General features: G+C 38.6%; 1 protein-coding gene across 8 annotated transcripts in view; it reads left to right on the top strand.

Moving 5' to 3' along the window:
• The window catches only part of ATP2B4 (ATPase plasma membrane Ca2+ transporting 4), a 170,170-nt gene that overhangs the window by 137,867 nt on the left and 14,903 nt on the right, over nt 1–17,400 (top strand). For 4 of the 8 annotated variants that reach the window (XM_087889512.1, XM_060687277.2, XM_060687276.2 and 1 more), the window contains 5 exons: nt 717–908; nt 1,847–2,060; nt 8,355–8,566; nt 10,753–10,860; nt 11,777–11,959. In XM_087889512.1, coding sequence (XP_087745638.1) covers nt 717–908; nt 1,847–2,060; nt 8,355–8,566; nt 10,753–10,860; nt 11,777–11,959 — 909 coding nt within the window. Of the gene's footprint in view, nt 1–716; nt 909–1,846; nt 2,061–8,354; nt 8,567–10,752; nt 10,861–11,776; nt 11,960–15,718; nt 15,926–17,400 lie in introns of those variants that run through there. The other 4 variants (XM_060687282.2, XM_060687278.2, XM_087889516.1 and 1 more) reach the window with 3 other exon arrangements.

The following is a 17,400-nucleotide window of genomic DNA, read 5'->3' as shown; positions in this document are numbered from 1 at the left end:
TATTCTAGGGACTACATTGCAAACCAAAAAGCAGATAATTATTTGTTTGTGTGTATTTTTGTATGATGGAACTAATAACTGATAACACTGGCTGGCTGGCTAAAAGAAACCTGCAGCATTGTATATATGTTAAAGTTCTTTTCATTGTGTTCTATTTTCTGTTTTAGCTTTTTCAGTTGCAGAAGTCAGAAATCTTGCAGCCCAAGACAAAATTTCACCATCCCTGGGCTCAGTAGGACACAGCAGGCAAGCATTAGGGAAAATTGGTCGCTACAGGGAACCTACTTAATGCTTTTGAGATTTGCTGGTCTATTCTAACAGGCAAAGTTTTTCTAGTCACCAACTGCCACCATGTGTCTGTAACTGAGTTTTGCAATAAACCTAACAGCCTCCTTAATCAGTTGCTTTGGTTCTTCACCAACAAGTCCAAGCGAAGAGGCAATGGCTAGCTTTTCCTCAGAGCTTTTGATCTGAAAGGAAAAAAAGTTAAGCTAGCTACAGACTAGGTATTTTAATTGTCAAAGAGCCTTGTGTTGGTTCATTTGGATCTTTCAGAAAAATGAAAAAATTTCCATATAATTTACACTGCAGTGTCACATTTGAAATGAACTGACATTTAACATTTTGTGGGTACAAGTCTTAAAATTGAACATAAAAAATGTAATGCTTCCTTTTTGACTAATAGTCTTTCCTCCACCTACTCTTTATTTTCTCAGGGCATTGCTGGCACAGATGTGGCTAAGGAGGCTTCAGACATCATCCTGACAGATGATAATTTTACAAGCATTGTTAAGGCAGTGATGTGGGGTCGCAATGTATATGACAGCATTTCCAAGTTCCTGCAGTTCCAGCTGACAGTCAATGTAGTGGCTGTGATTGTGGCATTCACAGGGGCTTGCATCACACAGGTAAAAGAGTTGGGACTTTTATTAATGAATTAGAGCTGGTCTAGATTCCATTGGAGGTTTTCAAATACAGCAATCAAAACTTTGTCTTGCTGCACATAAAGGTAAAATGTTCAAAGATAAAGAGAATTAGGTTAAAAAGAACTATACTTTACAGAAGGAAACCAAAAGTCTATTCATTTAGCTTTTCTAACAGTGGCCAGTTAGATACCCCAGGCTGGTCACAAATAGCGCTGATGGAGACAACAAGTCAGTGTATAATGGACTACTGTGACTAATGGTTATAAACTACTTATTTATACTTTCATCAGAAGATTGCAGCAGTTCTTTTTGCATCACACTTATGCAAAGACTTCTACAGTACTAGAATTGGAGAATTGGTATTCCCCTTTATTCAGTTGAAATTAGAAATGTGAACAACTTGAAGAAGAGGGTTCAAGCTTCATAAAAGAAATGCTTGTTGTCTCTGACACACTGTAACACTAAACTAACAAAATATTTAATCATTGTATTAACAGTAGTAATATTGAACTGAAAAGGCTAGTATTTCTGGATTATCATAGTAACCCAGATGTATGAATTTAGCACCAGTCAACTCCCAAGTTAAAGAACTAGGGGAAAGGGAAGAATAGCCATGGACTATGTTTGCAGTATATTAGCCACGGTGGCACAGTGGTTAGAGTGCAGTACTGCAGGCTACTTCTGCTGACTGCCGGCTGCCTGCAATTTGGCAGTTCAAATCTCACCAGGCTCAGGGTTGACTCAGCCTTCCATCCTTCCAAGGTCGGTAAAATGAGGACCCAGATTGTTGGGAACAATATGCTGACTCTGTAAACTGCTTAGAGAGGGCTGTAAAAGCACTGTAAAGCAATATATACTGTAAGTCTAAGTGCTATTGTTGTTGCTATTAGTTTTTGAAAGGTTTTTTTCTTTCTTTGCAGGATTCACCTCTGAAGGCTGTCCAAATGTTGTGGGTGAACTTGATCATGGATACCTTTGCCTCATTAGCTCTTGCCACAGAACCCCCTTCAGAGTCTTTGCTCCTGCGTAGGCCATATGGTCGCAACAAGCCACTGATATCCCGAACCATGATGAAGAACATTCTGGGACATGCCGTGTACCAGCTCACCATTATTTTCACATTACTATTTGCAGGTGAGACTATAGGAAAGTGTGTAGAACAGCTAGGTAATCTGGGATCATTTTTTCTGTTGTTGGATTGAATAAGGCTAAAAGATCTGGGCTGTAAACCCAGTTGACCATTAAGCTGTAAAAAGAGAAAGAAAACTGTTCGGTATCATCCAGCATCCTGGATTCTGCAACCCAAATCTGTGGCCCTAATTATATTCTATCTGTTTGCTCTTCCAAGATAGTTTTAAAAAAAAACAATTTAAAAGATCTCCATGATCGTTCTAATGTCAGTCAGTTTAATGTCAGGGTTTCAAGTAATAGACGCACAGCAAGCAAAACTCTGAGGCAGGTAGATTCCTCAAAAGTCTTTATTGGATATATCATATTGGTACAGATCTGGTGAAAACTGACTCTGAAGGTTTCTGCGGTTTTCACCTAATTAAAAATAAAAGTTTTTCCTCAACCCCAAACAGTCACATGGTCCAATCAAGATGCTGTCTGGTTGCCTGGTGACATCACTCCTCCTTCCTCAGGCCAGGTGTGAGAATGTCCTTGGTTCCCAAGAGAAAATATTTTATTTTGACTACAAAACCCCAGCTATCTCTAATCCCCCCTCCCTGTCCCTCAGCTCCAATGCGGCAACACTGAAGCTCCAAGATGGCTTGTTCAGGTCAGCTTTAGGGTTGAAACCTCGGCTAATTAATTCAATTTATGTTTCCTCTTCTAGTGCTTTTTGAGAAAATGAAAAAAAAAGGCCATGTAGTTGTTTTTCATATTTGATTAAGTGTCATCTGTGAAATAGTCACCATATCTATGCCAAGAAATAGGTAAAGATTCAGAGGATACACCTGATTGACTTCTGTCCTCTTTCATTAGACATACTTTAATCTCTCAATAATGCTGAATACAGATTTCATGTTATTGAAGGGCAATTAGTAGTTATTGATAAATAATATAATACCACGCAATTTTATGTCTTAAATTGTCATGAGTGCAAGCCAAGGAAAATTGTTTTTTGATTACCAGTACTGCTTACTTAGTGATGAAGTTTACTGCCTATTCCCTTATTATACCTGATTCATGACAGAATTTATATTGATATTCAGCACCAGCTGTAGAAACTTACAGCTGTTTAAAGTATCAGCCAAAACAGTAGTATCAATTTAATTAGTATGAATGAAATTAAATTGCGGTATGCAGTCATGATAGGAATAGTCAAATTAGAAAATGGAAAGAAAATCTGCAAAATTAAATTCTGAAGGATCAAGTTTTATGTTGCACTTAGTGGCAACGAGAAGGCTGAAGGGGTTCGTCCTGATTAATTTGACTCCATGCAAACTGGTTGTTCCTCATCCTATTGTGTCTTTTTAGAACTCGGTACAGCTTCAGTTGTGAACCATTAACAGCTTCCAGTGAAAAATAATTCATTCTAGCTGGAAGTGTTATGTTGGCATTGTTAAACTGAATTCTTCCATTCATCAGTAAACCAGATTCATAAGGAGGAAAACTTCTGGATTGCTCTGTTTGCTTTTTTCCTGGTAGAGGCTCACCTGCTGCAGAACCAGCAGAAATTCAGTGGGGAGGGTGGAAAAGCAGCAGCGAAGAACAACTGCAGTTGCAGTCTGCCTGCTGTTGAAGCCTAAGAATCTTACTATGACTCTAAGGCAGAGTCTGTGTGTACATTTCTTCGGTTTCGTGACTGAGAAATGCATATATTTATAGCTCATCATTTCCATTTTAAAAGCTGTTTTGTTTTGGTAATGAAGGTTTTCAAATAATTATCTACAAACTTTAATTGAAGCATAAAGAAAGGCAATCTCATTAAGGGAACAGTCTATTTTTCCAGCAGCCTCTTAGGTAATTCTAACATTGCTTAAATGAGGAGCCATTTGTACACAGAGAGTGAATTAATATAAACTATTCTTTTTTGGTTTAATTTGAATATATTAATTAGTGATGTTGAGACTTTTTGGAATGCAAAATTTGGCAAGACTAGGTTGGCAGAAGACAAGAGAAAGAAGTTGGCAGGAAGGCTAAGAGTAAGACAGGATCAAAACAAAAGACTTGTTGGAAAGAGGACCAAGGAATTGAGCATTGCAAAAAAGCATACTTTCTAGTTATATTAAATTGCTGCCTAGTTATGCTGTATTACATTAAATTATAAACAATTGTCAATAATTATTTTATTTTTTAATTTTGCTTTAATAAGTGGAAAAATAAAAAGGGTTTTCTTTTTTTTTAAAGATATTTCTAATAATAATATTGTCCAACTGTCTAATAAATTATCAGATATTATTCAACTTAATAATATACTGTATATTTTCTATAAGAAAACTTAAAATTTCCATGGTGATTTGTGAATATTTGGGTATTTCTCATTATTTTGATTCCATTAAATATCTGGGAATAACAGTCAAGGAAAGATTCTTCATTAAAGGTACCAGTATTTTTTTTTAATCTTTAAGGAAACTATGAATGTTTAAAAATGAATAATACATCAGTGTTCAAACTAGTAAAATAAAATATCAGTATCAATGTATGTTCTTATTTTGCATTATTGTAATCTATTTTATTGTATTTAATTATTGCTACTATATTACTACATCATTATATTTTCCATTGTTGAATCTCAGTCTATCATGATTGATGCGACATGTAATTCCAGCAAATGAATAAACGAATTACACTTAAATGGTATGATGATTAACCAGTGACAAAGACAGAGTACTTGAAGGATCTCTGGAAGAATCCACTGTTCTGTCATTTCCAGAAGGACATCACAGAAGACCAATTTAGCTTCATGGGAGGCTGTTCCAGAGAATTGGTACCATGATATAAAAGCAGCACTTTCTGGTCTCAGGCCCTCCTTACCTCACAACATGGGGCACCACTAGCAGGTTTTTAAAGATAATCCCCTCAGACAGGTCAACTCTGGTTAGAGTGGGTAATCTTGGTGCCAATCCACATAAAGCTTTCTATGTCAACATTAGCACTTTCAGTAATACAGGAACAGTATGATCATGGAAACAAGCATAATCAGAGCAACCAGGCTGCTGCAATTTCTGGGAGCTTTTCAAAGGCAACCACATGTAGAGTGCATTGCAGAAGCACAGTTGAGGCATAAGAGGCAAGAGTTACTGTAGCCAGTTCCTCCCTATTCCAGGTAATTTGAGTAGCTGAGCAAAGTCTCTTTGGCCACCCAGCAATAGCCATGCACTTAGGAAAACTCTTGTGGAACGGACTTGGTTCCTCAGCATCTCTTGAAGAGACAATACAGAGCCAACAGGGAACAGTCACAAACAAACAGCAATTCCATATTGCATTCCATGTAAGCCATGGTGGTGCAGTGGTTAGATTGCAGTTCTGCAGGCTAACTCTGCCCACTGCCAGGAGTTCGATCCTGACTGGCTCAAGGTTGACTCAGCCTTCCATCTTTCCAAGGTCAGTAAAATGAAGATCCAGATTGTTAGAGGCAATATGTTGACATTTATAAGCCACTCAGAAAGTCTATAAAACACTATAGAGTTGTGTATAAGTCTAAGTGCTATTGCTGTTGCTTAGCTCAACTTCAGCTTGTTTCATCCCATCCAACCCCCAATTGATGGCATCTCCAATTGGGCCCCGCATTGCAAAACAAAGCTGAATATTATCAGCATATTAACAGTTTCACATCCCAAACTGCCAAATGATCTCTCCTATTGGTTTCAGATGGATATTAAATGATGGAGGGAGATGACTAATCCCAACAGTACCACACAAAGGAGTAGTCACCTGTCATCACTATACTTCCAGACCACTTTCCCCTGTCTACCCTTGAGGTAGGAGTGGAAACACTGCAAAGCAGTGCCTCCCGCAGTCCCCAACTCCTTCAAGCAATGCAAGAGTATAGGGTGGTATTCAGAGTTACTTGGAAATCCTAATAGATTTGAGCTGGAAGGGATAATAATTAATCCGGTCTCTGTCCCATCCAAATGCTCAAGTCTCTAGTAGACTCAGCAACTGAAACCTGCTCATCCATCTTCCCCCTAAAGGATTGGAACCTAGTCAATAGTTTTCAAACATTGCTGGATCCCAGGAGGGCCCCTTTTTAAAAGGAACTGTCTCATGCCTTCTTCATGATACTGGCATCCTCCCCTCCCAAACAGAAGAGCCCAACTGATGATACACACCTCTCTTTTGTTGGGGAGATCCAGGTTCAAGTACATTTGCAGCCATGGCGAGAGTGCTGTCTCTCTCTCTCCCTACCAAATGTTGGCTGATTTTGTGGGAATAAAAACAGAGGGTGATACAGGATGAACAATACAAACTCCTACTGAAAAAGATGGAATATGAAAGTAACAAAATTAGTAACAGTGCTTGATGAAAGGACTTCGGGGAAAGCTATGGCATCCTGAAGACAGCTTCACTTTTTGTAGCACTGACAACCATGGCAGAACAATGAGCCAGCAAACAGATTGGCACCTTGAAATTCCACCTCAGATAAAGAGAAGAACCTGGGATCACTCATAAGTGCTCGCCATGAGGAGACTGTAAGACAGCAGTCTCCTTTCAATGGGTTTTTAATTGCTCTAGGAGCTGAGTGAGAGTCAATTTTGCTCAAAACGTACTAATTCAGTACTCAAGCAAACACTGAATTTTCCCACTTCCTCGCTTAATCACTTCAGGAAACTACTTGTTAACTGCTTTTTGGAAATTAAAAACCTTTACAACACAGATTTCATCACACTGGGTGATTCTTCTGTCCTTGAGAAAAGAAGATTTATGTATGTTTAAGAACTTTAAAACATTTTTTTTTCACTCTGAAATAAACAGCAAAGTTGAGTAAATCAACTTTGTAAAGTTTTAAAGAGCCTTGATGGTACAGTGGTCTAAGCACCCTGTTATTAACACAGCTGCCTGCAATTACTGCTGGTTCGAATCTCTTCAAGGCTCAAGGTTGACTCAGCCTTCCATCCTTTCTAAGGTAGGTGAAATGAGGACCCAGTTTGTGGGGGCAATAAGCTGACTTTGTATAAAAATATACAAAAGTATGAAGGCTATTGCTTAACGCATTGTAAGCCGCCCTGAGTCTCCGGAGAAGGGCGGCATCTAAATCAAATTTTTTAAAAAAAATGGACGAAGGGGCCAGATGGATTGGAAATAAGATTTAGAAACTAATTATAAGAATCCTTCCTGTGGGTTGTTTAAAATTCTATTAAAAATATATGAAGATTTTGAACCTAAGAAATCTTCCTGTGAGAAAATGTTGATTTAAAAAAACATGTTATGAGGAGACTTTGAAGTCTGGAGACTAGAGGCAATCAGAAGCTGGTAAAGATTATAATTAAAGGAGAAGAGACATATTAGTATAGAATGGAGAAAAGTATTTTGACTTCGGAAGAATTTCAGGATATTTAGCATTCATGTCTCTAAAAATTCTCTAAAAATTCTCTGCTATTATAACAGTGAGTTTAAAAGAGAAGTTAGAAGACAAGTAACAACTGAGAACCAGGCTGCTTTGGATATATATTTAAAAATGACAAATACAAGAATGATACGGAAAAAGATGTTACCCAAGACTTACAAATGAAACTAGCTGATTTCTTAGTAATTAAAAGGGATATACCAATAATACATCAGAAGAGTGATTTGAACAACTTTCATATCTTGGTCTTGCAAAAGAGGTGTGCTATACTAATGAAGGAGTTCCTGAAAAGACAGAAAATGAAAAGAAGCTTTTGGGTCACTATTTAAAGAGAATAAGCATGAAGAACTTTCAAAGTAAAAAGAAGGAATATAAAATTGCCTTACTTATAGTCCTTGACTTAGGATCATTTAATAATCGTTTGAAGTTATGATGGCACTTGAAAAAATCACCAGTCCTCATATTTATGACTATTGCAGCATCCCTGCAGTCAAATGATCAAAATTCAGGCACTTGACAACTAGGAAGTATTTATGACAGTTGCAACATCCTGGGGTCACCATTTATGATTCTCCCAGCTGACTTCCAACAAGCAAAGTCCATGGGGGAAATAAGATTCATTTAACAACTGTCTCATTCACTTAATCACCATGGTGATTTGCTTAACAACCAGGCAAAAAGGTTGTAAAATCGGTTTTTTAATCTTTGTATTTTTAATCTTTAATTTAAAAATATTTAAAGAGAGTACTTGATGATGAAAATTATACCTTTCAGGGTCATGGAGTGCAAGACACTTGCCGCAAGTTCTGTTCCAGTGTGTATATGTGCCATATTTTATTCTGTAATCGTATTGTAAAGGATATCTGTAGATGGAAAGAATATGTTCATGTGCTGTTCAAACTCTTTTCCTACAGGTGAAAAAATTTTTGATATTGACAGTGGCCGGAATGTTCCCCTCCACTCCCCACCCACTGAGCATTACACAATTGTCTTCAACACTTTCGTCATGATGCAACTGTTCAATGAAATCAATGCTCGCAAAATTCATGGGGAAAGGAACGTATTTGAGGCCATCTTCCGGAATCCAATCTTCTGTACAGTGGTGCTAGGAACCTTTGTTGCCCAGGTAAATGAAATGGACTTGGGTGGGATTGCAGGAAAGGAGAGATTGGGAAATGGGAAATTTGTCCGTCATTCTCCCACCAAACATACTCTAAATTGTAATGTTTACTGACATGGCAACTTTATGCAAGGCTGATTGGGGAATTCTGAGAGTTGAATTTTACACATTTTAAAGTTGCCAAGGTTGAGAAACACTGACTTACAGTGTACGGTCTTAGAAAAAGCCACATTTTCGTGGTTTTCTGAAAAATAATCAGGATGGGAGCCAGTCTAACATGTTCTAAGTAAGTGGCAGCAGGTCTGAGAAGATTCATCTCTTTGGGCATTAGAAAGGCTAATTCCTCATGAAAAGAACTTTCTCTTCTGCATCGTACTATGGGAGTACGCTCCCATAGAGAGGGGCTCCTCAGGGTGCTGTCGGCCAAACAGTGTCGACTGGCAGCCCCCAGGGGGAGAGCTTTCTCTGTGGGGGCACCTGCCATCTGGAATGAGCTCCCCCCGGAGATACGGAGGATCCCAGATTTACGCACTTTCCGCAGCGCCCTCAAAACATTTTTATTCCAGCAGGCTGGTCTGGCTTGACTCTCCCTTTTAATTTGCTTTTAAGTTTTTACACAAATTGGGTGTTTTTAAATTCGTTTTTTTTGGCCAAAATTATTTAATGTACTTTTAAATGGTTTTTAACTTTTGTATGATGTATTTTTATCTTGTGGCTGTTCACCGCCCTGAGTCCTTCGGGAGTAGGGCGGTATATAAATAAAATAAAATAAAATAAAATACATAAAAATCTTACTGTATGGACCAGAACTGTTTGCTACTCCATTTATGTGTAAGAAGAGTATGCAACTGTCTTGGTTGTGTTTCCTCTTGAAATGCTGGGTCAAATTACTGGCTGGTGTGAGGGGAAAAAAATTTAAAGCAGGAAAAGAGAAACTTTAAAAAAAAAAAAAGATCTTAAGATCAAGAGAATGGGAAAATTTGTTCTTATCTGGAACCCAATATTGATTTTTTTTTCCTTTCATGACTATGGTAAGAGACAATCACAGTAGGTTTGGATCAGAAATAGAATTCTTTTGGTTTATTAGACTTGGGCAAATTCATTCTCTACTGGAAGTGATTATAATAAATTCCCTGAGTGGATCTGCCACTTCCACTTTCATGATTTAGTTTGGATGTGAAAGACACTAATCCTCCTGTTGACCACACAATGATCAATTATTATAGTATCATCCTAAATTTCCTTCTTACGATGAAGCCTTTGATACCTAGCAATATAGTTAAATGTTCCTATAGCAAATATTCCTATAAGATGAACTTCCAATTTATAACTTTGGTATATCTGAATTTTCTAACAGTCTTTGCTTCTTTGTGTATTTGTTATTACTTAAACTGTTAGGTGTATTGCATTTTTTTCCTTACATGACAAAGGATTTTATTTCTGAGCTCTGTGAGTTGAGAAAACCTCCATCCCCCTTGGTGGTAGCATTTATTAGAAGAGTCTGTCTGTCAACAAATAAGGGTCCAAAAATTATCTCATGTCTAAGAATGTAAATTTATGTTCCCTTTCCTCTTGTAACCTCATTTGAAGTTGTGAATTGCAGCCATCTTTTCACTCCTTTAGGTCAGAGGTGTCAAACTGGATTTCTTTGAGGGCCAGATCAGCATTGTAGTTGTCATCCATGGGCTGACCGGGGAGGGGGGAGACGGGACAGACGGCGGTTGGGATGGAGTGTTCCTGCAGCACTCCGTTGGCCAAAACAGGGCATCTCATTTTCGGCCTGGACAGCCTTCTGCAGAACTCTGCTGCCCAAAATGGGGCCCAGGGGGCCCACATGCAGCCACCCGTTCCCCATTTTCCCTAGCAGAGGCACCACGGGCCAGCCTTTTCCTTTCCAGGCCAGCCCCGTGAGCCAGATCTAAGCATCCCGCGGGCCAGATCCAGCCCGCGGCCTTGAGTTTGACACCCTGTTTTAGGTTAACAATATTGACTGAAGGCTTGCAGTTTTTAGAGTCAGCAGGCTTATAATGCAGGTGTTTTCTTTCAATTCCTTTTCTATAAATAGGTTCCACCATTCACCCACTAGAATTATTAGGCTTGATTTCATTATATGCATTTCGGCTTACTGCTTTGGATGGTGGTTTACCGAAGCCAGTCTTTCCCATTGTTCTCTTTTTCTCCCAATATTTCAGATTATTATTGTGGAGTTTGGTGGTAAACCATTTAGTTGCTCTGGACTTACCTTGAGTCAGTGGTTTTGGTGTATTTTCATTGGTGTAGGAGAGCTGCTTTGGGGACAGGTAAGAAAGTGAATATTCTACATTTATTTAAACAACTAGTTTTGTTCCTGCATATTGTTCAGTTACTGTATGTGTTAATTGTTGCCAATCTCATTTCTCTGCAAAAATCCAAAAAGGATTTTTACTTTTCTGTAAAGTAACAATATTATTGATTAAATTGCCAACATAACTAAATTCAATGTGAGATTATAACATTTTACTTTTCATTTTACCCATAACTTTCTATACCTATTTTATATTAAAAAACAAATTTACTGCTTTGTGGCATATTTTTTAAAAGTTGAGAAGTACTGTTTATCATAGAATTAGGAGATATATAAAAGTGGGAGGATAGCTGTTCCAATCTATCTGTTACTTACAAGATAAAATCGGAGTCATTTTGTATAAATATGTGAATTGATTCATATCCTCAAATATTCCAATTGAATCATTATGGGGAGTTTTTCAACTGAGAATAAATTCACCAGTAATTCTGGAAAATCATATGCAATTAGATTTTCAATATGAAAGAATAGTTTGCTTTTATTCATCACCCCTATACTTCCATCATATCTCTTGAGAAAAAATGTTTTTCTTCTAAGCCTGTACATTTGTCTTTCTTTTGAAGTTGAAATCCTTTACAGAAACAAATACACATGGAATAGCCTTATAGCCAGTTTCAAAGATGTTACAAATGTGTTTGCTATTTCGTGGGACACTTTGAGACCCTGAAGGAGTCCAAAAGGCAGACTAGAAATGATTTAGAAAGTAAATTTTAAAAAATGTGATGCCAATCAAACTGAGGATGGCATGTTGCAAATGCAGAGAACTCTTGGGAATCATCACCTGACTAGATAGTCAGGCTTATTGAACAATAAAGTCAAAACAGCCACAGAAGAATTCAGAAGAATTAATTCTGAGCATTCCATTTCTATAGTTGATCAGCAGTATTCCAACAAATCAACTGAAGTTCCTGAAAGAGGCTGGTCATGGGATTACCAAAGAAGATATTGCAGAAGAAGAGTTGAATGAAGGTGTAGATGAAATTGACCATGCTGAAATGGAGCTTCGACGTGGACAGATCCTGTGGTTCCGTGGTCTGAATAGAATACAGACTCAGGTATGGCACCGTTGTTTTTCTCCCTTATACAGTGCAGCTTGCAGTGTTGCTTTGCTTTAAGTGAGACCAGTCTAAGGATATACGTTGGAAGAGTATGACATCCCTGTTGCTGAAGCAATTGAGATCAATTAGCCATATTGTTTAAACTAGCAGCATTTGCACAACTGGCGTTAACTGTATTGCATTCAGCGGAAGAGTACTTCTAGAACTCCATCCTTGCATTGGGGAAGGTTCTCCCTAAACCTGCCTCACAACAGATCTATTCCAAGAGATAAGCAAGGGTATGTAGTCATGCTAGTTTTTATGAGATGCTAATGCAAGGCTGACAATAAAGACTATATGCCGCTTAAATTTTTTTTGCTCAGCCATTATCCAGCCTTCAAATTTTAGAAAGGAAGGTGATGTTCCTGTTTCTGCCTGCTAAAGGATGTTCTAGGACTACATACTTCCACTACCTAGAGTGCTTACTGGTATAATAAACAAGATGGGAAAGAGGGCAATTTGAGGATTGAGAAGCACTGAGCTTTATGGCTAGAAATCCCAAAAACTAAATTAATGTTAGTATTCTCTTCACCTTGATAAAATTTTATTTAATTTAATTTATCACATTTCTATGCCACCCAACTCCCAAGGGACTGGGCGGCTTACAACAAAAGTAATGCAACAATGAACATAGAAAATTATTAAAAACATTATGAAAACATTTTAAAAACATTAAAAGCCCATGCACACCATTCATGGCCGGATCTCGCAAGATTGCAACAGCGAGATCAACGGTCCCAGGCCTGCCGGAAAAGCCAGGTCTTCACTGCTTTCTGGAAGGCCAATAGGGTGGGGGTAGTCTGGATCTCAGGAGGTAACTAGAGAGCTGGGGCAGCCACAGAGAAGGCCCTCCCCCACGGGCCCGCCAGCTGGCATTGTTTAGCTGACGGGACCTGGAGGAGACCAACTCTGTGGGATCTTACTGGTCGCTGGGAGCTATGCGGTAGAAGGCGGTCTCGAAGATAGCCTGGCCCTGAGCCATGTAGGGCTTTAAAGGTAATAACCAACACCTTGAATTGTACCCGGAGACCAATAGGGAGCCAGTGCAGCTCGCGGAGAATTGGTGTAATGTGGGTGTATCTAGGTGCACCCGTGAGAAGCTCGCGCAGCTGCATTCTGGACCAACTGTAGTCTCTGAACACTCTTCAAGGGTAGCCCCATGTAGAGCACGTTGCAATAATCTAACCATGAGGTGACAAGGGCATGAGTGACTGTGAGGAGAGCCTCCTGATCCAAGTAGGCTCGCAATTGGTGCATCAGGCGAACCTGTGCAAGGTCCCCCTAGCTACAGCTGCCAGATGTTGCTCTAATCTTAGCTGTGAGTCTAGGAGGACACCCAAATTGCGAGCCCGTTCTGAAGGGGACAATTTCTCTTCCCCCCCCCCCGCCCCCCGAACCAAGGATGGACAGTCGACACAGTCTTTAGGAGGCAATACCCACAGCCACTCGGTCTTGTCTGGGTTAAGTCTGAGCCTGTTGACTCCCATCCAGACCCTCACAGTCTCTAGGCACTGGCACATTACGTCCACCGCTTCACTGAAATGACGCGGGGTGGAGATACACAGCTGGGTATCATCAGCATATTGCTGATACCCCACCCCATATCGTCGGATGATCTCACCCAGAGGTTTCATGTAGATGTTAAATAAGGGGGAGAGAACCAAGCCCTGAGGCACCCCACAAACGAGGGGTCTAGGGGTCGACCTCTATCACACAGTCATTATTATTATTAGGATTTGTGAAAGCTGTCCCACTCGAAAAGATTCTGAAGAGAATACGTCATTCATTACTATAGGACACTGTTTCTCAACCATGGCAACTTTAAGATACATGGACTTCCACGCCCAGAACTCTCCATAGCTGGCTAGGGAGTTGAAGTCCATGCATCTTAAAGTTGCCATGGTTGAGAAATACTGCTGTAGTAGTGTATCTCCAGAGTAGAAAATGAGGTCCTAAAGGAAGGAACATTGTTTTGAAGGTACTTATGCCTGGGAATTTTAATGTATGTCATGTTGAAAATGGGTCTTTGTACAATGCATTGATTAAAATAAAACAAAATGTACAATGATGGGTACAAATTAAAAGCAAAAGATGTAGAGGAGAGCAATGAATCCACTGAAAATATCCTAGGCTGCATGTGTTTACTGAACTCTGGTACTGTCTTTTATTAGCAAGGCAAAGTCACACTTGCATGTCACTCTCTGCCTGAGATATGCCACAGAGGTAGTTGTGAGACCTGAAGTGCACAAAATGCTTTCAAGAGCAGAACCACAGAATGCTTGAACACGTAGCTTGGTTTAGTACGTTAAGCTGATTTGCTCAAAATCTTTGGAAGGAGAACCATTCAGAAGTATATACCCTCCTCTTTCTATTCCAGACTCACCTGTGGATGGTAGGTACAAATAGATATAAATCGGAATTTATAAAACTGAGTTAGTTTCTTACCATGGTGGTATCAAAAAATAGGGGAAAAAACCCTATCAAGGTAATAAGGAGGAAGAAGAGGTGACCATGTTCATTTTGTGAAAGAATCAGTCCATTAATGGAGCTTTCCATACCCACTGACTTAAAAATACTGCCAGCTATGGCAAACACTAAAAGTCGCACATCTTGGAGGGTGGTTGTGGTGATTATTATTAATAATATGGTATGCAAACCAGCCTTGAATCTGAAAAACAAAGCTTACAGAATTGCAGTTTTCCCAAAATAGTTTACATTTATCTCTCTTTCTCTCTCTCATCCTTCCCAAGAAATATAGCTGGGATTCTTTTTTACTGCTTACATGATTGAACTACAGAATGCACCATGTTTTCCCTTCTTACTTTCCAATCGAGACAAAACCGTTTGCTAGTAACCTAGAACACCGGGGGTTGTATCAAGACAGCAGCATTTCTATGCCTGCATTTGCAAAATCTGGAATAATAAGGTGGAAAAAAATATTCTACTATGAAACCCCTGCATGCTATTATGTCTTTGCTGCTTTGAGATGACTTGGTCAGCTGCGATTAATTCTGCTTGGTTACTATATTACTCATTTCTTAACATTGGCTAAAAAGAAATGTCTCACTATGATCCCAGAGTTTGTACGTTAGAGGTAAACCTAGCACACACCACTTTTATATTGCCTGTTTTGGACTGACATTGCTGTCTTTTAAGAACATTTGTATTAGAACAAACATCTGGAAATGTGTTTCCAGATGTGCATGCTGCACTTTTGCATCATACAGCATTTTGCTTACATGCACATTTTCTCCACGTCCCACTATATTGCAGAGTACCTTTATTTCAAGTTCTTTTGCCCTGCTGCTTCACTCTGCATAATAATTCTGTAGGCACACGTATGCAGTTACATTCTCCTGAAAGTCTAAATGTATTCCTAGGGTTTCTTACAGAAATAAGATGAGCAACCGCAGAAACGTTTTCTCCCCCCAAAAAATTAATATTCGCATATGCAAACAGCTAGACTCTAGGAGACAGCAGGTTGAATTGGGGAACGGAAAGAAAAAAAAAAAGGCTGGAATCTCTTTGCTTAACAGCTTTCCCCTTGGATTAACTGCTGAAACTGTGGGGGATGTACTGGGTTTCTCCATTTTCCACTTTTGTTCCTTATGGTATGTATCTGTATCCTTTGTCTGTCAGCTTCCCCTTCCACTGTCCTAGTTCCTTTTCCTCTTTTGATTGTGGGACAAAGCTATCTCACTCTCTGATTCTTTGCAGATGGACGTAGTTTACACATTCCAGACCGGCGCCTCCTCTTTACAGGGAGCCCTCAGGAGACAGCCTTCCATCGTGAGCCAACACCACGATGTAAAAAATGTTTCTAGCCCAACCCATGTAGCTCTTTCCTCCGTCAATTCCACTCCTACCACTTCTGCTGCTGCTGCTGCTGCTGCTGCTGCATCTCCTCCTGCGGGCAGTGAGTGATAGTCTATTCAATGCATGACTTCCTAATAACCACCAAAGGCACTCGCACAAAGCTAACCAAACCTGTTCTTTTTCCCTTTTCTTTTAACCTATAATTGGATTCATGGTTTCTTATCTTGAGAATTGGGAGGAAGTACGGGGAGAAAAAAAAACCAATTTTCTCTCTATTTCTCTGTGTGTATAACTTTTTTAAAAAACCTTGCATCCTTAACGTTGTTTTAAAATTCCTTCTGGTTCTTTCTCTGCCTTTTGCCTTCCCTATTGCAACTCTTTTCCTTCCTGCAGGACTGGATTAGAATTCCCATATTCCCTGTAGGAATTTTAAAAAATGATGTCTTTCTTAGAGGTAAAGATGGAACATATAATAAAGGGAATAACCACTGTAGATCTGAAAATAAAAGCGTGCAATAGCAGGCTTAGCTTTTTGATATTCATATTATTCCAAAGTGGGAAGCAACCCATTATGAACAAGCAGTCTTCTGCATGTTTTACTAACTTAACATTTACCCTTTCTGAACTCTGTGGAAATTATTTCTGAATAAACGTGCAACATAACGTTTTTTGAAAGCTTTATCCTGCACCCTTAAAAGTCATTGGACATTTCCTTACACCTTAAACCCCCCTTCCACTCAAGCATCTCAACCATAATTAGGTGGAGAGAAAAAGTATATGCCCCAAAGCAGATATACTTAGGTATACTTTTTTAAAAGAATGTTTTAACAAATTGATTTAACTAAAACACTGTATTTATCACATGATTTATGAAATGCCATTTAAAATCTTTTTAGCTTTCTAGTTTGGGGTATATTGATTATTTATAAAACTCTCTGTATACCAATCTCAAGATCACCATTTTACATTTGTTTTCTAGTTTTAAGTTCTCTCTTGACACAGCCATATGATGAATTCCTAAATTTTGTATTGTGCTTCTACATAATTAAGCAGTTTAATGGTTCAGAAATTAAATTTTCTACGTATTGAAGCAGTAATTATTTGTCGAAGAAAAGATGGGAGGCCTACAGCATGTCTTACAAAATAATACTTGTAAAAGAGATCTTACTAATTTTTCCCATTTTAATTAAGTGCTGCTTTGTATGTCTTCATGGAACTGGCAATCAGTCGTGTTTTGCTATTCAACAAATAGCATTCTTTTCTTCTCCAGAAAAATCGGCTTAAAAACAAGTATTGCATCTGTGGTCGTACATTTTTCCACTGTTCGGATTTTTTTTAAAATTCTGTTCAGTATGTGTTTTAATGCAACATGCATTCATTTGTTTACTTCACTTTTCTTAAGAATTCAAGGAAAAAAATTGAAAATGATTTATATCATGCACTTAACTAATACTGCTATTTTTCATTTATATACAAATATTATTTCTGGAGGAGCACACCCCTGGTATTTGTTTCTCTGATTGTGCCTCCAAAGAAAGAAGTAATTTATTAAAAATTATATATTCGTTTTTTAAATTTTATGC

The sequence above is a fragment of the Pantherophis guttatus genome, chromosome 3 (assembly GCF_059756535.1).
Source record: "Pantherophis guttatus breed Tessera chromosome 3, ASM5975653v1, whole genome shotgun sequence".
Taxonomy (NCBI): domain Eukaryota; kingdom Metazoa; phylum Chordata; class Lepidosauria; order Squamata; family Colubridae; genus Pantherophis; species Pantherophis guttatus.
Note: the sequence above shows the minus strand (reverse complement) of the source record. Positions and strands in the feature narration are given on the sequence as shown.